The following is a 21,099-nucleotide window of genomic DNA, read 5'->3' as shown; positions in this document are numbered from 1 at the left end:
TGCCTTCTTAATTTAATCCCTTTGCTTTATGGCTTCAGAGTTTTTGAACTGAGACAACAGCACTTTTGCCCGTGTAGCCAACTCATAAATATTTTTTACTGAACCACAAGGAGAGCCTGGGAGGCAGGAACTACTTGCTCCTATGAAGGAAATGAGGTGGGATTATTTAAAATAAGAGCTGGGTAGTGAGAAGAGGGAGAAGTCTGCCTGTTGACACTTAGCTGGGCACGAACTCTGTTCCCTCACAGCACTCAGAGGGCATGGCAAGGAGCTGCTCGTAGTCCAGGTTGCCCTGGAAATTTCTTGCTGCAGTTTTCTACAGGAAGCTTGTAGTTCTCTAAGGTTTGGAATGAGGCGACTTGATGCCGCTTCTTTCATGGAGGAGCTCAGCCTGCCCCCCCCCCCAATAAAGGCAGCAAGAGGAAGCTGCTGCCCTTGCTCTGGGCCTGCTTGGTGCTGGGAATCAACCACAGAAAGGCGGTGGCTGGTAGTAGCATTCAAGAAGAAGAAAGGTGACTTTTAAAACCCAGTGGGCTCAAATAGAAGTCCTCTCGGCCTCAATCTACTCTCTTTCTCTCTCTTATTTTGGGTGGGACTTGATTGTCTTGTGGCCTCCCACCCTTCTATTTTCGCACAGCTGATATTTTTAAAAATCTCCACATGTCTTGTTTCCATAACAACAAAACTGCTCTGCTACTAAGTGGGCTCATTCCCCAAAGAAGGGGGGTGGGGTGTGTGAGGGAATTTGACCTTTGGACACAATCAGAGGCAAGGCACAAAGTAGTTCTGGTACCGTCTTCAGGATGTCGTGGTCAAGGGATTTGGGTAACTAAGGTAGATGAGCCAAAGAGCAACCTCCTCTTCAGTAAGTTAGCACTGGCCCAAGTCACCAGCGAATTCTCCTGCAAAATCTCAACTGAAGTGAATGAGAACGCTTCCTGCAGCTCAATTAATTTCAGTCTTGGGGCCTTTTCAGGAGAGCTTCTAGTACGGGGGGGGGGGGATAACTGTGTGAGTCTGTTGCAGCAAAAATAACTTCAGAGTCTTGTGTCACCTTAAAGATGAACAAATTTATTATAGCAAAAGTTTATTGGACTCCAGTTCAATAAAGCTATGCCATAATAATACTTGTTCATATTTAAAGTGTCACAAGATTTGGTGCAAGCAAGAGTTTTTGGTGGATTAGGCCCCTCAAGGCAGTCTTTCGGTCAGCCAGCTAGACTTCATGTCACCTAAGATGCTGCCTTGGCTCATCGTAGACACCATCTTTTAATGTCTGTGTCATGGGTTTTTACACTTTGTAAATGGCTTGTCTGCCTTTTTTTAACATTAAGCAACACATACATTATTATTTTTAAAAACCTCCTTCTCTTTAAGGGCATTTGGCATCAAAGCCCACCAGAATCCTCCACCAGACTCTGTCTCCATTACTCACCGATTTATAGCAAGGGGCTCCAATCTTGGTGCACTGTGAGTGTGCCTCCTGGTACTGATTATGGGTTAGCTAGGCCCTGAGTCATTGCAAAACCCCACTCACCTCCCTAGCCTGGGAATTTGGCTCCCTCTCAGCTCTGTTTTCCTCTCTTGCCATTTTTTTACTGTTTAACCGTGATTGGTATGTGTGTATGTGTGTGCACATTGTTTAAGAAAAGGGTGGGGAGAGGCAGATCTTGGGCTTCATTAAAAAGGCAGTGGAATGCAGCTACATCTGACTCCTGGGGCAAAGTCCAACAGGTAGCTAGACACAATTTTTGTGTGAGAACTTTCTGATAGATTACTCCACATGTTGCTGTGTACCCATTTAAAGCACACAAACACCCTGAATCCTGGGAACTGTTGTATACCCATCACAGAGCTACAATTCCCAGCACCCTTAAGAAACTATTGTTCACCAGATTTTTCTTTGTTTCTTGGGGGGGGGGAGGGTTATACGCTTTGAATGTATAATATGCAGGCTGTCAGTGTCATTTACATGTTGCACTTTAGAACCCCACATATTCTGGAACATCTAATTTTTTATCTTCTCCCCTCTTGCTAGAAAGAAATGCAGCCTTGCTAAAGAAACACTGGAAATATATAAACTTATGCAGAGGTTGTGCCTGAGCTACCACTGAGAGAAAGCTATGGGGGAAGTTGTTAACTCCTGTTGCAGCTGTTCAAAAGTTCCTTTTGCAAAACAGTGAGAGGCTGTGAGTTGTGTGGCATGGAGTTGGGTATTAGTCCCTTAACAGTGCAATACTATGCATATTCACTCAGAAGTCAGTGCCATTGAGTTAAAGGAGAACCCCAGCTAAGTGTGTATAGGATTGTAACCTGAGCTCCACCAGGCTCCCTCCCTCAATCACATGGATGAATCCTTCTGGATGGAGGACGGAGATGGCGGTGCCAGTACAGAGACAACTAGAATGTTGGGGAGAAGGCTAAAACATTCTAGTTTTCTATGTGGAAGGAATCTGGATGGATAAAGGGGTAAGGTAAAAAGGTAAAGGACCCCTGGACAGTTAAGTCCAGTCAAAGATGACTATGGGGTTGTGGCGCTCATCTCACTTTCAGGCTGAGGGAGCTTTCTGGGTCATGGGGCCAGCAGGACTAAACCGCTTCTGGTGCAACAGGACACCGTGACAAGTGCCAGAGCACATGGAAATGCCGTTTACCTTCCCACCGCTATTTATCTACTTGCACTGGCATGCTTTTGTACTGCTGGGTTGGCAGGAGCTGGGACAGAGCAATGGGAGCTCACCCCGTCGCAGGGATTCGAACCGCCAACCTTCTGATCAGCAAGCCCAAGGGGCTCAGTGGTTTAGACCACAGCACCACCCGCATCCCTACCATAAATAATAATTTATATATAGTATTCAATATATGACCCCCTGCAATCTGAATTGCTGCACTCCACACCAAAGTACATGGTGAAAACCAAGCCATAGTGATTATTGGGCCCATGGATCTTCAAAATACTGTGAGGCAGAGTTTTTAAATTATTATTATTATTATTATTATTATTATTATTATTATTATGTTGCAAAATGATCAAGGGTCTGGAAACCAAGCCTTATGCAGAATGGTCAAAGGAGTTGGGTATGTTTAGCCTGGGTTTCAGAGTTTTTAGGGGTTTTTATAGTACAGTATAGTATAGTATAGTATAGTATAGTATAGTATAGTATAGTATAGTATAGTGTATTTTAAAATGGGGTTTCAGAGTTTTTAGGGTTTTTTGAATGTTTTATGTAGTTTTTCAATTTCATTGTTCTGTATGGGACAATGACAATAAAGATATAATATATCGTATATTGAAAAGAGGAGATATGATAGCCATCTTCAAATATCAAAAGGGCTATCACACAGAAGATGTTTTCTCCTGCTCTGGAGGGTGGGACCCAAACCAATGGATTTGAGTTACAAGAAAGGAGATTCTGACTAAACAGCAGGAAGAACTTGGAGGTTTTTAAGCAGAGGTTGGATGGTCATCTGTCATGGATGCTTCAGTTAAGATTCCTGTATTGCAGGGGGCTGGACTAGATGACCCTGGGGGTCCCTTCCAACTCTACACTTTCATGATTCTTAGAGGATTATTTGTAACTGGTAAACTGATTTGCAGGATTATTTTAAAAAACCAAAGCCCTGAGGTGTATTGGTGTGACTTGCTGCACTTTGCTTGCTCTGAGTTGCAGGCTGTGAGGCCAGTTCAGTTGGTGTGCTGCCGGTGGTTTGCGCAAGCCTGCCTCTGAGAAGGGGCCCTAAGATAAGTGGCCCTGAGCTTGCAGGCACCATTGAGAACAGGAGGGTTATTGGTGAACTTCTACTGCATTTCAGTGAATTGGAGCTGGGCACTTGTACCCCCACTCCACCCCTGGGTGATGGTGATCTATGTGAATTAGTGATTGCCATTTGGATTTCCCATCTCAAGCAGCAAAATGTCTCGTGCCATAGCCCAAATTGCTTGCAGTTTAGAGCTGTGTATTCATTTTCAGTGACTCTCCAAAACCATACTGTATTCTGCAGAGTATCCAGTGATGTCAAATGCTGTGCAAAAATAAACTATAGCTCTTTTAAATTGTTATTTTTAAGCTGAGCTCATTCATTAAGCATGCCCAGGGACGCCTCAGCATGGCAAAGCCACCTTCTTTTTGCCAACAGGCCCTGGAGAATGCGAGTCTTGCTTCAGTTATCTCTGTTGGTGAAGCTCCTGCCCTATGTGCACATCCCTCTGGGGATGCAGGGCAAACTGTATGAAGGAGCTGGATAAATTTTCCAGTTCTTCCAGTAGTGTGAACTACAAAGGCAGAAGACTCTCACTGGCTCTCTTAGCATGCTCTGCCTTAGCGATGCACTAAAAAAAGCTGGTTCAGCTTGTCATTCAGGTCTGCATTTGTCTGGGAGATCACGTTTTTCCTGATGCTTCTTGGTGCTGCAGCACGAAAGCAGGTAACGCTGAGTGGGCTTTGATCCTGCTGTCTCCCTTGGGGATGGAGGGGAATATCTGTCTGGCTGCATTGACAAATCTGGGGGATCAAACAGGCAGCTTCAAATGGTTTCTCTTCTTGCCTACCTTATTTGATAGCAAAGGAACCCGAAGTCTTTGATTCTAGCAAAACTATGTTAGTTCTAATAAAGATTGCAATTCCTAACCTGGTTCCACTGTGTCTGTGCACTTCATCAGATCAGCTCACCAGTGGGGGTGGGGGCTCCCCTGTGGGTGAGACAAAGACTGCCAGCCCTCCCCCCAATCCCACATGCATTTCAAAAACCATATTTTCTGTGTTGGTTGGCATCCTTGCAGAATTCATGTGTTAGCTGGCTTATTCTGTTATCCTGCTATTGAATTATTTCCAAAGTAGAACTTGATATATGCAAACCTCCATTCATTTAAATGTTAATATGGTATGGGGGTGGGTTGCTAATCCTATTTATATTGTTCCCCTCTTTAACCTTCCTTCCTTGAACTGAATTTTAGTTTTGAAGGCTTCATGGGACAGGAGCCTATATTTTTCTTATGCTATAAAAGCTACATAAATGTAATTTCTCTGCGTGTGTGTGTGTGTGTGTGCGCGCGCACGCACGCAATATTATTATATTAGAAGTTAATAGGGAGCTGTCTTATATTACAGCAGACCACTGGCCCTTCTAACACAATATTGTTTATGCCAACAATTCCTAAACTCTTTCCCCCACAAACCACTTGAAAATTTATGAGGATTCTGACAAACCTCTTTGTGATTTTTCTTCCTGCTGCAGCAAATGTATTGTACTGTGCTAGATGCTGCATGCTTTTTAAATGTATTTTTACAGGCAAACCACAGACCACCTGAATGAAACTCATGGACCACCAATGGTCTGTGGACCAGCCTGAGAACCTCTACACTGACCGGTAGTAGCTCTCCAGAGGTTCCGATGGAAGTCTTTCCCAGCCATACCTGAAGGTGTCTCAGGTCGAACCTGGGGCATTCTGCATGCACTGCCACTAAGCTGTGACCAAGGGAAGCCTGCTATCTGAGGGAGACAAACCCCCTAACTGACAATTCTCCTGCCTATTTTGCATTGGCCCAAAGACATAAAACAGCACTGCCCTTCCTACCATATCATACATCTGATCAGTGGTGGAGGAAGCCTCATGCTCTTCCCACCCGCCCCACCGAGTGCAATGGCAAACATACCCTTGAAAAGCCCCTGGAGAAGAAAGCTGTGCAGGGGCAGAGGAGGATTTAGGCTGGGGAGAAGAGCTGAAACAATGCATTCTTGCTCTTTGCTGCTCAGCTCTTGCTGATACTCCCAGGAAGCAGCTTTTCTTCTCTCTCTCTGTTTTAAAGACTTCTTGGGCTAGTGTTACCTATATTTGTGTGCATGCACACAGGACAGTTATAGACAGTTGGTGCCAGGAAGCTCATACCTCACTTCAGCTGCAAGCTAACTAGGTCCTGTGAGGTAAACAATGATTCTCTCAGACTTGAGTTTCCATCTTTGTTACAAGTATGTTGGAGAGGATGACTGTGACAAATGTATGTGAAGAACTTTGGACACCTAAAAGTTGCTGTATAAATGCTAAGTTATGAATTTATCTGCCTACTCCTTTAAGTCTGCAATAAAGGTGTTATACATCTCAGCATTGTCTGAAAATTATTTATTGGCCTTTAGTTCTGCATCTATCATATGGGTGTTGCTGCCCTGCCTTGTGCGAAAGGGACTAATGTGGCTCACATCCACCTCCGCCCCATTTTTACAGACTGCCTCCTTTCCTCCATACTTAACTGTGTTCAGTACTGCATCCAAATGGTGGCCAAGCGCCACAGTCGCCTTTGACTGGACTTCACCGTCCAGGGGCCTCTACCTTTTTACCTGGTGCACACATAAACTGGGGCTGAAAAAGCCTTCACGGATTATGGCCCTGTTCCAGCTGAAGTGCATTGCGACGGGCAATGCAAACCTATATATGTCTATTCGTGAGTAAGCGCCGTTGCTTTCAGGGGCGCTTCTTCCCAAATAAAGGGGGTCTATAGCTGTGCCTTTGCAACTGACGTCCTGCTGGAAGCGAGGGGCTCCTATTGCACCAGGGCTGCGTTTCAACACTGGGGGCGTCCATTTATAGGGGCAGGTCTAAAACTGCACGATCATCTAAGAATGCGGAGCCTCACAGGCCCCCAGCCCCGCGGCAAAGAACCACATCCCTGAGCTGCTCGCTTGGCTCCCGGCTGGAGGCACCGCGCGCGGGGCGGGGCGGAAGGGGCCTGGGAAACTTGCTTGCCCCGGGAGCGCCCCGGCCGAACTCCGCGCAAGGGAGCGGGGGCAGCGGGAGCCCTTCCCGGGCGCTTGGGCCTCCTGCGGCGGCGGCGGCGGCGGCGGGCCGGGCTGGGGTCGGCCAGGCCGGGACGCGCGGCGGCCGCCCTCCGGCTTCGCCCCTCCCGCGGGGCTGGAGCTCGCCCTGGGCTCGCCGGGCGGCGCGCTCGCTCTCTCTCTCTCTCGCTCTCGCTCTCTCGCTGGCTGGCTGGCAGTGCGCAGTGCCTCTGCAGCGGCGGCGGCGGCGGCTCGTGGTCGCGCTCTTTCGGCGGGGCTCCCGCAGGAGGATGGTGTCCGTAGCCCGGCAGCCCTCGGCGGGCGGCGGGGCGGGTCCGTAGCTGGTGCGGGGTGGTGCCCTCTGCCGCGATCGGGAGCCGGAGGCGGCGGGCGCCGGGCGCCGCGCCAAGCGCCCGCGCGCCCCTCTTCCTCTCGCTCTCCATGGACGGGGGAGCGGGGGGCGGCCCGGGGGCGCCCGGCGCCGAGAGCCCCAACCGGGCCGTGGAGTACCTGCTGGAGCTCAACAACATCATCGAGAACCAGCAGAAGCTGCTGGAGACGCAGCGGCGCCGGATCGAGGAGCTGGAGGGGCAGCTGGAGCAGCTGAGCCAGGAGAACCGGGACCTGCGCGACGGCGAGAGGGACCGGGAGCGGCACCGCGCCGAGCGGGACGGGCAGTACCACCACAAGGAGAGAGAGAGCCACTACCAGAACCGCGCCGAGCGGGACGGCCAGTACCCAAGCCGAGCGGAGCGGGAAGGGCAGAACCCCTATCCGAGCCGGGACAAGGAGCGCGAGCTGCAGCACTATGGAAACCGGGACGGCGGGCAGTACCCGAGCCGGGAGAGCCACTACCGGGAAGCCTGCCAGCTGCACCGAGAGCGGCCCCCGCAGTGCCACCCGGCGCGCGAGAAGGAGCACGAGTACCCCCGGCCGCCCCGGGAGCGGGAGCGGGGGCAGCTGAGCCGGGGGGCGTCGCGGAGCTCCAGCCCGGGAGCCGGAGGGGGCCACAGCACCAGCGCCAGCACCAGCCCGGCCACCACGCTGCAGAGAAAGTAAGGCGCTGCTCCGGCCCCCGGCAGCCCCGCCGGCCCCCAGGGCCACTCTCCTTGCACAAGCAGTCGCTGGGGAGGCCATAGGAATTGGTGGGTGCCGGGCAAGCAGAGTCATGGAGGCCGGCTCCCTTTCTTGCATGGCAGGGGCTCCTGGGGTGCAGCTTTGCTTTTTAGGATTGTGAAGTGTGGTGGTTTGGGGAGCATAGATATGTCCTGGGACTGCCCTCCTGAAACCGCTCTGCATTTCTCTGCTGCCTCTGATCTAGGCCTCTTGAGTCTTCTTGCAGTCACAGTTGTTTCCCAACACCGCCACATGCATCCCAATCTGCACCCATCCCTTGCTAGCCTGGCAGTGTCCATCCTTAGAGTCAGGTCTCATCCATCCTCCTTCTTGAACCCTCATTCCCTATTGTGTGCCCTGGACTCTGTCTGGGATCGCTCTCCCCTGCAAAGCCCTGCTTAGCCTGTCTGGAATACCCATCAGTGCATTCCAGCCAGAACCATGGGTGTAGCCAAGGGCAGCTTGGGGTTCTGCTCCCCCAAACAAAAGCCTGCCCTGTAAGAAAAATCCTAGCTACGCCCGTGACTAGAACCTGCTGACCCTATCCTTGAGCTGGGTTTCTCCCCTTCCTGTTTTACACCAGTCTCAATTTCTTTGCTCCTTGCCAGCTTTTCCTTATTCCAGAATTCACCTCTCTGTGCAGAGCAATACTGCTCTGTGCTACTGCCAGTAGATATGCTGTGTTACTCTCACCTGCCACCCTGGGTCCTTTTCCTTCCACCATCCTTTAGGAGAATTGCTTTCCAGTTGCTCTGCACGGGGAGGGGGAGGGGGGGCGGTCTTATAACTGCAATGGACTGCTGAATGTGCTCTCCTGCCAGTCCTGCATCTTTCTCACTCTGTAATATACCAAATGGCTCTCCCCACCCCACTTTTGGGGGATTTAACTGTGCAGTGGATCCTAACTTAATCGCCTTGAAAAACTGGTTCTTTTGTATTAGTGCTCCTAGATGCTTCCCTCCACATATTTCAGGACTCCCACCATTGCAAACACAAATCCAGGGCTAAAGTGCTACTTATATTTATTTGCGTAATCCGCCCCCCCAGCAACCTTCTGAATCCTAAGGTGAATTTTCTCTGTCCTGTGTAAGGGAAAAGAGCTGCCTCTGAAAGTGACAGGATTTTTCTGTTAATCCCAATAGCCAGTCTCTAACAGAGGGTCCCCTTAGTGTTTCCTTCCAGCTATTTGGCTTGGCGTGATGTTAGGCAGGGCCTTTTGCTTCTGCTTCATAGGGATGTGTATGTGCTGTACATACACTAGGGATGGGGAACCTGTAACCCTTGAGATGCCCAGCCCCCATGCCAGAGTTCAGAATTGGTGGAAGTTGGAGTCTCGCCACATCTGGGGGGCACAGTTTCCCCATCCCTGACACACACACATGTATAAAAGCCCCCCTCCCTCTGAGTAATCCCCAAGAACCAGCCCATTGGCATAGTTTTCACTAGTGGGGTGCTTGACAGGAAAGAGCTACTGCTTAGGACAGGGACTGGATCCTCCCGGCCCCCAGAACTTGCTGAAATGTGGCTTAAGGGTTACATCCCAAAAAGTAGTGTTGCTACCGAGTGAACCATTGCTATGATGAGCAGTGAGGGTCTGGACTGATGCTTGAGGGATGTGCATGTGTGGGTGTGAAATGATTTCGCATGGGTTGTCCAGTATTGAGTTCAGGGACTGAGAAAAGAATATTGGGGGGATGAGGTACCTGCTGATGTGTGGAGTGTGTAGGACCCATGCCTTCTAAGTGCCATGGGGAGAAAGAGTAGGATTAAATGACTTGGAGTGACAAATATAGGAACCAGGACTGCTGGATTCCTGGTACATCAACTCTGGAAGAGAACAGGATTCGTGTCCCCCTGCCCCCTTGGCTCACATCACCTTCTTGCTCCAAGAATAGGGAGCTGGTGGTTCTCTCTGTGTTACTGGAGTTCAACTCCCCTCCCCAGCCAGCATGGCCAATTGTCAGGAATGATGGGGGCTGCAGTCAAAAAAATCTATGGCGAGCCACAGATTGCCCATCACTGTTCCAGAGGCACTTGGTAAGAACCATGTTGAAATAATGGTACACCTGGCACCTGGGCCTTAAAAGTTTCCATCTGCTCCTCAGTGGTAAAGCACATTCTTTGTGTGCAGTCAGAGGACCCCAGGTACAACCTTTGGCAGGTCCAGCTCAGGCTGGGAAAGACCCTTTGGTGGAAACCCCCAGGGGGCTGCAGCTAGTCGGGGTCTGAGCTGGATAGACCAATGACAGTTTCCTACGTTAGGTTACGAAAATGCACGTCGTAATATATTTGATACTCTGTATGGTGTTATAAGACTCTTTCTCGTCAACAGTCCTTACAATTGCCATGTAAGGTAGGTCAGAAGTATTTTGCATGTACTGAAGACTTGGGGGGAGGGGAGATTGAGAGAACTGACTTTCCTAAGGTGCCTGCAAAACAGGCGAGATTTGGAGCCGGCATTTGCCCACCCTTTTAACATTGGTGCAGGAGTTGTTCTGAAGCCTTCTGTTTGAAGAGGCACACCTGTTTATTTCAGCCCTCAGGCCCATGTCCTCTTTGCTAAGGCTCCCCCTCCCCACATTGTTACTAGTGCATCTGATCTCCTCCAACAGCACTCCCTGCTTTGATGCTGATGCCTTCCGTTTGGGGGGATATGGGGGTGTTTGAACTAAATCACTGTACCTGGGAAGTTGATCTCCAGGACAGGATATGTTCTAGTTGCCCACGAGTTTTGGCTGAAGAGATTAGGATGCAGTTAGCCCTGAAAGCTTTGGGATCTGCTTTGGAAATGGCAGCAGGAGAGGCTGTGTGGGGTGGGAATTGACGAATCCAGCCGTGTGTTCTTTCTCTCTCCCTCCTCATCCCCGCCTTCTTCTCCTGGATAGAAATTAGCAAAGTGGTTTGATGCTGCAAATGACTTAAAACCAGCACAAATGTGTCTTGCCATTCCCACCCACTCGCTACCGACACCAGGGAGGCGGTTTTTGAGAGCCTGGAGAGGGGGGTGGGTTCTCTGAGCCTCTTCTCCTTGCTGGTAGAAAAACCAGAAGTGGCTAGAGGCACCTGCTCTGGCCTACAGCCTTTACTCTGTTTTTTGCATTTGAGCTGGAAACTGAGCACCGCTCCCTTCACGCCCCTGCCTCTAAGGTCGCTAGTAGCTGGAGCTGGTGCAGCATAGTGGCTGAGTAGGATGTGTGATCTGTGTATCCAAAAGCCTTTAATTCAGTTCTCATCGCTGAGTGGTCTTAAACAAACTGTCACACCTCAGCCCTCCATCTGTAATACGGGGATGATATTAACACTGGCCTACCTTAACAAGGTTGTTGTACAGAGTAGTGAGAGGTGGTGTGCAAATGCTTTGATCACTCAACAAAGCAGTATGGGAATATACTTCTTTCCCGGCACTTGGAAGAGAGCAGTGGTCTTCCAGTGTCGCCCATTTGTCAGCCCCAGAAGATGGTGGTAGCCCAGCCAATTTTTTCACCTCTTCCACCTGAGGGAGATTGGAAGGGAATGTATTTTCCCATCAGTCTATCGCGGTTTGCTGCATGGGATGAAAACATGTGGTTGTTGAAAGCTTCTCTGGGATTGATTTTTCTCACTCCACTGCCAGCCATCAATTGGAAAAATGGTTGCGGTCCACTCTGGAGGCAATTGTAAGTCTGTGCTTGGGAAGCCAGGGAACTAACTGTTCTCGATATAAAGTCTGCCCTGCTTGTTTCTTAGCATAGGTGCATAAGCAGAGCTACAAAAGCCGTTTGTCTCATACTGTGAGACAGAAATGTCTAGGCATGTGAGTAAAAGCGAGAAGGGAGCAATAGCTAGCCTGCCCAGTGGCCCCTCCCAATTGTGTGCATGGCTCATCAGATATTTCTGGGGAATGCTGAAGAGTATGTTTGCATTACGTAATTCTGGTGAGCTGCAGAACCACCAGCCCCAGAGTCAGTGCTGTGAGAGAGGCAGGGAGAGTTAGGAATGATTTAAGGCCAGATTTTCTGGGAGACTCTGGCCAGATCTCAGGCAAGGAGCCTACAGTTCTGGTTAGTTTTGCAGCTATGTTGATCTGCGTCAGTCTGTGGGATCTGCTCTGCACTCCCAACCACAGGTGCAACGGGCTTATAGCCAAAAGTGGATGTTGGTAGCAGGTTGATGCTCTTCCTTGCGCATCTCCCTTGTTCCCTTCCTTCTGTCCCTCTAGGTGAGAAGACAGTGTTGTGATGCAGACAAGATCATTCATTGATATTAGGATTGCAACTAATGTAATCAAGGTGGCACCCTGACTCGCAGGATTCCTACAAATCAAGGTTAGGAACTGGTTGTCACATGATTGCCGTTCCTGCGAGGACCACCATGTGGCCAGCCAGACATATTTAAGTCTCAACAACAGGCTGGTGTGTAGGACCAGCTGCAGGTTGCTAAGCAAAGGGACAAGTTTCATATTGCACTAAATGTATTCCTGTTGCCAAGAGTGGCAGCCGTTCATCTAAGGCCCTCTCTCCTCTGTACTGCATCTTTTAAAAATAATAATAATAATTTTTATTAGATTTCCAATATTTACCCAATATTACCACACTTTTGCCAATTATACAGATTTGAATCAAAATAATTCAAGTAATTCAAAATTTATACAATTTAATCGAAGTGGTTTCCCGCACTCCTTGATCAATGTTTTTGTCCAGTTCTTATATTGCTGCAGTTCATATTTTTCATTAACTTCTAATTACATTTCAGTTGGTATATTAATCATTAAGATAATGGCTGCATTTTTAACGATTACTATTCATGTTATTATCTAACTTTTCATAGGATTTCAAATGAGGTGCTCTAATTATTTTCCTTTTCTCTGCGTGTGTCAGCCTCAATATGTCCAGTTATGAAGTCCTTGGCCTTTGCTGCCCTCCAACTGCTGTTGTCTCTCATCTTAACTGGGGTGCGGCTATAATCCTGGAGAATTCTCAAAATATTTCACTAGCTCCCTCTCATTGTGCTCTCATCTTGCTCGGTGTTTTCGGACAGCAACATACTCCAACAGTCCACCTTTCTCACTACTCAGTCTCGAAGTTTCTACAGCCTGAGAAAGAGGGATCCAACTTCTGCCACAGGGGATCTTGGAGTACTTCATTTTAATTAATAACCACCAATGTCTCTGTGCATCACGTGTTTGCGGCCCCAAATTCCTTTCATCTTTACGACTGCATTTTGGCCAAAGTTCGCTTGAGTTATATCTCTTCTCTGTTGTTTTTAAGGGGGGAGGTAGAGAAGGTATCCACTCTAATTTCCCAAGATAATCCATTCCAGCATTAGAGCTCTCCCTTCCTCCCATCTCTTTAAACCACACACAGCTATCTGTTCTTTTAATCACAAGTTTTATTCTATACTGCAAACCAACCTCATTTTACATCTTTAAAATTTTGCGTCTGGAGAAGTTTGCCAAATAATTAATAAAGAAGCTCAAAGTAAACAGGAAACCAGAGGCTCCCCTCTCCGCCATCCACCGCCCACACCGAATAAAATCTTTTCTCAGTTCCAAAGCTCAGATCAATGCAGCTGGATAATTCTGCAGTTCTGATGACAACATCTTCTCTTGGAGTGTGCCTGACTTTAAAGCCAATTAGAAATGCAATTATCAGGAGAACCTCTGCTTCTTAATGCCGGCGTAGGCAAAGTGCTTTTTGCTCTCAGTACCTCCCTGCCCCCTGCATTACATGCCAGAACAAGAGCCAGGTACTGAGACTGTGAGTGCAGCCTGCTCCACCCTTCCCTGGGAGGAATGTCCAAAAACGATTTACCCTCTATCATTCTTGTTTTCCTTCGCCTTTGATCCCTGCGGTGTCGTGGGGGGCTGCCTCCATTAAGGCAGATAGGCACCAGAAATCCCTCTGTACTGTATCCAGGGGAACTTACCCGTCTCCTGACAACATTATGTTCTGTATTTCCCCAGCTCTTGCCGATAGCAAACTATGACACTGAAGGGAGGAAGAAACAGGGATATCATAGACATGAGTAAGTGCTAAATCGTAGAAAAAGTGGATGTGTAGTGGCTGCTTTTGGCAGCAGTCACACATGTGGCATAATATCTAATGTGGCCTTAGGTGAGATCATGTCCCAGAAACCAATTGTAACATTAGGGAGGAATCTAGATTGTACTCTCACTTCATGCAGGGAGCCACATATATCAGAAGCAGTGTAAAAAACTGCACTTTTGTGCAGCTTCTGGAGAGCACTGCTTGAACGCTACTGCTCTAGTGTCCTCTGTCAGAATGATGTTCTGTCTGTTCTTCCTGAGAGACAGAGTCAGCCCGGTCTGCATCCATGGAAATATGGATACCACAGGGAACATTAACAACCCTCCCAGGCCTAGCAGCCCTGTGTTCTGAGGGATCCAGGAGAGGCTTCAGCGGTGTTTGCCAGGCCAAGAAGACCTTACAGAATGCCCCCTTTCCTCCTTCCTCTGTCCCCCTTCCCCAGCCATCACCATCATTGATTGCATTTCTATCCCACTTTTTTCTCCAGGGAGCTCAAAGTGGTGTAGATGGTTCTCCCCCTCCTCATTTAATCCCCACAACAACCCTGTGAGGTAGGGGAGGCTGAGATACAGTGACTGGCCCAAGGTCACCCAGTGAACTTCATGGTTGGGGGGGATTTGAAGCCTTGTCTTTCCCAGGTCCTAGTTCTAACCACTATACCACCCTGGCTCTCAATAAAGGTTCTGTGCCAGTTCAGTTTCCTAGATCAAGGAGGAAGAAAACAGGTGAATGTTGCTGAGTGTCCCCATGACTATACTCCTCAGCATGTAAATTCTGTGGCCTTTCTTAGTTATCTGCACAAGGGTCCTAACTAGCAGCAGACCTAGGGGCTATTTCACACATGCATGTTCACCCAGAGATGACTGGAGCATCAAGTGATGCTTTGCATGAATGAGTAAGCACAGACCAGACCCACAGAAAGAGCTGTCCTCTCACCTTGGAATTACCTTAAGCATAGTGCTTGTCTCTGGAGCCTGCTGGCTCATAGTTGCAGATATGAGTGTGCTTTTTAGTTGGTAGGATCTTGCTGGGGTGTAGGAACTTTCTCTTGGCTCTTGGGGAGTTATCACTGCCATCACTTGTTGCAGAACTGTGGCAGGATAGTGCTTCACATACATTTCCCCAATGTGCTTATTGCCACTTGTCTCACAAACACAGACTCCAGTAGCTGCACATCAAAGCTTCCTCTAGGGCATTAGTGTCGGGTTGCAGTGTAGGTCATTTCACCCTGTGCTGCAGCTCTGTGCATGAAAGCAGTGTTGCACACTCTTGGGAGCTTGCTCAGCAGCTGTTCCCCCAGCTGTCTCTCCAGCAAGCAGCTGCTTTCTGCATCTTAATAAAACAATACATCTCTTTGCAAACAGCCCCAACCTTTCCCAAACCACTTGGAGAGAGTGCCTTCTTCTTTTAAAAACTTGTCTGTAGGTTTACCTGGAAATAAGTCCTACTGGTTTACTCCTGAGTAAGGAAGCGAAGCATGCATTGGAAATCATCTGAAAGAGAAAACCAGCCCTAAGGAGCTGTTTAGGAAGACTGGAGAAGAAATGTGGGTTGTCTCAAATTTGGGCCTCTTTTTTTAACACTTGAAATTATTCCAAGAGGGGGAAGCAGGGAGAAGAAAAGTCTGAGATTGAAGCTGTGTGGCAGGCAAAGAGGAGGATTACTGTGTGATGATGAGGGTTTGGGGCTTTTAAGTTGTACGCAGGATCTTCATTTGAGTCAGGGCCCGCAGCCGAACTGTTTTCAGCAACAGGGCAGTCTTTGCAAATTGGGTGCCGTTCAGATGATTTGGATGGCAACTGCCATCATCCCATCAATTACTAATGGCTCTCTTTGTACAGCCCCAATGGGAAGACCCTTGAGGGGAAAGATTTGGTACTCTCCAGTTGGGGCAACTGCTAGCACTAGAAGTTCTTATGTCCTGAGTAACGTAAATTACAAGGCCTAGTTCTCATTGAGGTGGTGAACCTATAGGGACTGTCTCATTCAGACTGTTGGTGTGGACTTGCATGATGGAATGACCCACACAGAAATTCTATTTATAAAATAAATCTGTCAAGGAGAAGGCTTCTAAGCTAGCTTTCGCTTTGACATGCCTGTTTTCTACGTGGAGGGATTTTTCAAAAACGACAAATAAATATGGAGCAGCATTTTATGAGTCCAGTTCAGCAGTCCAAAGTGGTACAGCCCAGACATTGATTTACCACTCCTAAGCTTAACTCTCTCCAACACATAGCAGTAAGGATGTTCATTAAATTGTAAGATTTCATATTTCATTTCAGGCAACAGTCCTCTTCTTTCTTCAGACATTCAGAAAGGTGCTTTCACTGAAAGCTTAACAATATATACATGTATTTAATAGAAAAAACTACTCTTGTGTAAGTTATTTTTACACTTCGTACAGGATTTGTAACATGGGTCATTTGCAAGAGGGTCCACAACTAGTCCAGGGGGGTTGACCATATTTTTTCTGCTCATCAGGTGAGGTTCATTCATGAGCCATCCGTTAAAAGGGACAAGAGTAATTGCCTTAGCATTGATGAGGTTTACAATATGATCCTAAGTGTGTTTTCTCAGAAGTCATCAGTAGGACTTGAAGTGCAGCCAAGTGTATAGGTTCTGGTGTTAGTTAATATGTGTATGTAAAAATAAAAAAATTCCTTCCAGTAGCACCTTAAAGACCAACTAAGTTAGTTCTTGGTATGAGCTTTCGTGTGCATGCACACTTCTTCAGATACACATGCACACGAAAGCTCATACCAAGAACTAACTTAGTTGGTCTTTAAGGTGCTACTGGAAGGAATTTTTTTATTTTGACTATGGCAGACCAACACGGCTACCTATCTGTAACTGTGTGTGTAAAAGTTACTTTTAAGGATTTTATTTCTTTGCCCCATCAGCCCTGAAATCCATTCCCAGAGTGTTTCATCGAGGCAACATCCCAGTGCTAATGGCAAGTTCTCTTCTTGTACCTTTCAGAGCTTATCAAGACTTCCTTTTGTGCTACATTTCTAAGCACAGGTCTGGCCTTTTTAAGCTCTATGTTGGAGCCCCCCCCCCAACCTGGCACTTTCCCCGGGAAAACCTGTCTTTTACCACTGAATTGGAGCAAACAGCAATTCATGGAAAACCCAATTGCTGTTTGCTCTGATTCAGCAGTAAAACATGAGTTTTCCCAGGGGGAAAGCTCTGGGACAAAAACAAAACCACATGCTGGGACATGGAGCTTTAAAGTGCGAACTTATGCCTGGAAAGCATGTGCAAAAGGAAGTCTTGATGAGTCCTCAGACACAAACTGGGTATCAGCCCTTAGTTATAAATAAGGTTAAAGAGGTTGACATGGTCTAAATTCCATTGAGTAAGTGGGGCTTGCATCAGGCACATGGGTATAGGATTGTAATCTAAATCGATCTCTGCTTTTATGCTGTGAACTGCCCTGAGTACTACAAATGAAGAGTGGATTACAACAACAACAACAACAACAACAACAACAACAACAACAACAACAACAACATATTGCATTGCCACTAAGCCAGAATTTGAGTGACTACTGGAGTTATGGACAGGGTGAATAATCTGGGCTGCTGGAACCTCGCTGGCCTCGTTCTCGCTGAGGTGGTAAATCTGTGTCTGTGCTGGACCACTTCAGACTGCAGCTGGAGGCTCACTTAGTGGGATGGCCAATTGCCTCTGCAACACCTGCTGCTCTTTCTCCAGGCCAAGGTCTCTTGCCAGCCCTGATTACAGGATCTTCCCTTGGAAGAATCCCCCCACAACACTCCAAGGAAAGCGCAGACTTTGCCTCATCACCAAAGGCAAACATGAAATTATATGTTTTGTTAATAAAGCGTAAGTAAACTAAGTAGGCATAGAATTAGACACAGAAAATAATATGCAACAAATTTATCACATTTATATTTTCCTTGAAGGAAACCAAGGCAGTGCATATGCTTCCCTGCCCCCCATTTCATCCTCACAACTTTGTGAGGTAGGTAGAGGATTAGTTGCCTATACACCAACATTTAAAGCACATGACGTACTCCAAAGAATCCTGGGAACCGGTTTACCTCAGAGCTACAATTCCCAGCACTCTCAATAATGTGCTTTGAATGTATGTTGTATGTTCAGCCAACATCACCCAGTGAGCATCACAGCTAAATGAAGATTTAAACCTTGGTCTCTCCAGACCTATACCGACACCCTAAGCCACTACACTGCACCTCACTGACAGCTAGCTTATCTTAAATTCAATTGTATTTGTAAGTGGTAAACTTACCTTGGCCTCAAATGCCTTTGCTAAAGCCAAAGTTTGGGTTCCTGTTTGTAGAAGAGTTAGCCTGCAATGGATGTGGTCAGTTCCATCCTTATTTCAGACATTGTGATATATCGATATATCACAATGTTTAGCTGGTGATACAGTATATCACGATCTTGGAAACCAGATATCACCTGGCCCTATGGAAGAGGACCATGGCTGCTGATCCCACTGCTGAGTTTGTCACACCCACTGCCACTGTTCCCTGATCTCCGTGTGTTAAGTGGGTTGTGGAATGTATAAAGAGAGCCTATTTGTGTATACAACTGTATGTGTACAGAGCCTGCGTGTAGGGAAACCTGTGACCCTCCAGCCACCATTGGACTTCAGTGCCTGTCAGCTTCAGCCAGTGTGGCCAGTGCTGATGGGATGATGGGAGCTGAGATCCAGCAACACCTGGAAGGCGACAGACTTCCCATCACTGGGGTGCATCTTCCACACACTCAGAAAGTCTGATTGTGCATAGATGTGTTGCAGGGCCTTTTATGCTGAAGATAATGGAGTTCAGGGATTGGAGGTAGCAGATGCACCAACGTCAGCGGCAAGATCAGTGAGCCTGGTTCCGCTGCCACATTTTGAGTGTATGCATCTGTGTGGGTGGGAAATGTCTGAAGAGTGCATGTTTTTTTTTAAAAAAACCCACAAACATTTCCATATTTTTTAAAAAATATTTCCATATATAGTAATGTAATGAAACTAAGACTAAGGAGCTGGCTGGTGATGAAAACAACAGGTGTATGGGAATGAGGTGGAAGGAAGCAGTCATACTAGATTGCAATGTCCGGTTTTGTTGAGGTCAGCATAGCATTCCAAACCCTGACTTCTGAGGGAAAATGTGGTAGGATTTGTTGGCAGTTTCCTGTATGCCACATGTGACATTGTCAAGGGTGGCTTCTTGGTTTGAAGGCACTCCTTACATGGGAAACGATGCAGGCAGACTGCTTGGGCTTCCTCCGTGTCTGCCCACTAGGATGGGGAACTGGTGGCCTTCCAGATGTTGTTGCTCTCAAACTCACAGCAGCCTCAGCCAGCATGCTCAGTCCTCAGGGGTGGTGGGAGCTGTGGTCCAGCTTCATCTGGAGGGCCACAGGTTCCTCATCCTTCCAATTCATGCACTATCCAGGGTGGAGTGTGTGTGTGCTTTTGTAGCTGTTGCTGGCCAACTGCTGTATCCCATTCCCCTCCCTTGCTGCTGCTGTGTGGTAGCTTTTGAATTCTCCCTGTCATTTTCAATCAGAGTGTATCTCTGTTGCAGCTGGATGACTGGCTGCGATGGGGACAGTAAGGTTTGATTTGCAGCAGGGGAGTGCTGGGCCGCAGCGGGATGGGGCTGCGATGCGGTTGGCGGAGCCCCTGGTGTATACAGAGAGCAATCAAGACTGACATGAGCAACCTTATAATAGCATCAGCTGGCACCCCTTGGCTCCCATACATGCAACCACTTATACAAGTTAGACCCCTGTTTTCATACCAAATACACACTGAGGATATGGGGGAAGCCCACCTTTTCCAAGAAGAAGACAACCTGGCTGTGGCTGATGGGAGTTGCCTTTGTCATTTATATACACAACCTCACTGTCATGCTGCACTTATAAGGTCTACAGCTTTCATACTTGTTCCTGGGCTGAGCTTGCTGTTTACACTGCCAGGATCAGTTTCTCACTCAGAAGACTGGAGATCTATCCTTCATGCACCCCGATTCATTCAGGCTTTATTGGCATAACTGAGACAAGGAAATCATAAAAGAGGGGGGGAAAACCCATCCACAAAACATTGGTAATGCAGACATTTTAAGCACATAAAACATATAGAAGACTCTGCAGCCACTATTAAGTACAATTAAGAAGTTTTAAAATTGCTTTAAAAATATTGGCTAAATATCCTGAAACAATTGCAGCAGTTTGGGAATATCATCTCAACAGATATTGAATTACAAATTATTTGCAAGTAGATACTTTGAGCATCAAAGGTGTGAAGGAGTAGCCACTTCACAGGGCATGTTCTTAAGGATGTGTTACTGGGATCCAGTGTTAATCCTGATTTAGGGGGTCAGCTGGATTGGGAGCAACCTATTCAGGTGACTTTTCTCATTTAGGAGGTGCTGGGTCCAACCCTGACTCAGTTGGTGCACAGACTGGCAGCCTTGGGGACAGTGAATAAGGCTGTGACTTTATAGGGAGGGTTTGACTATTGAACAGAGCTCCAGATTGGGCAGCTGGTTGACTGGCTCTGGGCACTATTTTTTTTTTAATCTACTCTATTATTATTTTTAAGCAGCCAGTCCCCCTCCGTGACAGAGTTTGGAGGGTTGCCAGGAAACCCCAGTTTGCTGACACCAAGATGCTGCTGCTTGCTCCCTGGGGCTGTGTGAAATGTCATCAGTTCTGACCAGCCTGATGAGTGCAGCTCCAACAGCCTGTACATTTATGTATGTGCGTATTCGTTGTTTGCGGGCAGCCAAAGCCAGAAAGCCTGCTGGCTCTAACTAGCACAGAGGGTTAATTTAGCCCTTGCATATTACATCTATATTTGTCTCTCCCCCCTGCCCCCAACTGCGAGATATTCCTCATCCTGCAATGAGAGCTTTGAGAGAAGAGGACTGTTATCACACCAGAGTCCTCATCTGCCACTTTCAGGAGCAAAAACATTTTGATCTGTTGATTTGAGTTTACCTATATGCTGCTTTTCCACAATTAGCTATGCCCAAAGTGGCTTACAGCAAACATGCAAAACATTGGAAGACAAATATGCCATATACAGAGCATGTCGGTAAATTTTAAAATGACAAAAAGCAGCAATTTAACAAACAGCACAAATTCAATATTGCACACACACAAAACAATCTAAGTTTAAGTACATATGTACAAAGCTAAG

At 47.5% G+C, this 21,099-nt stretch overlaps 1 protein-coding gene across 6 annotated transcripts in view; it reads left to right on the top strand.

The window, feature by feature from the left end:
• Positions 1 to 7,139: 7,139 nt before the first annotated feature.
• Positions 7,140 to 21,099, top strand: part of IQSEC2 (IQ motif and Sec7 domain ArfGEF 2) — a 161,837-nt gene continuing 147,877 nt past the window's right edge. For 2 of the 6 annotated variants that reach the window (XM_083482415.1, XM_083482416.1), the window contains exon 1: positions 7,181 to 7,823. In XM_083482415.1, the coding sequence (XP_083338541.1) occupies positions 7,210 to 7,823 (614 nt within the window). In that variant the 5' untranslated portion in view covers positions 7,181 to 7,209. Of the gene's footprint in view, positions 7,824 to 21,099 lie in introns of all 6 variants that reach the window. The other 4 variants (XM_083482417.1, XM_083482414.1, XM_083482418.1 and 1 more) reach the window with 4 other exon arrangements.

Source organism: Podarcis liolepis (assembly GCF_965112155.1).
Source record: "Podarcis liolepis genome assembly, chromosome: 17".
NCBI classification, from domain to species: Eukaryota; Metazoa; Chordata; class Lepidosauria; order Squamata; family Lacertidae; genus Podarcis; species Podarcis liolepis.
This window is presented reverse-complemented; position numbering and strand designations above follow the sequence as displayed.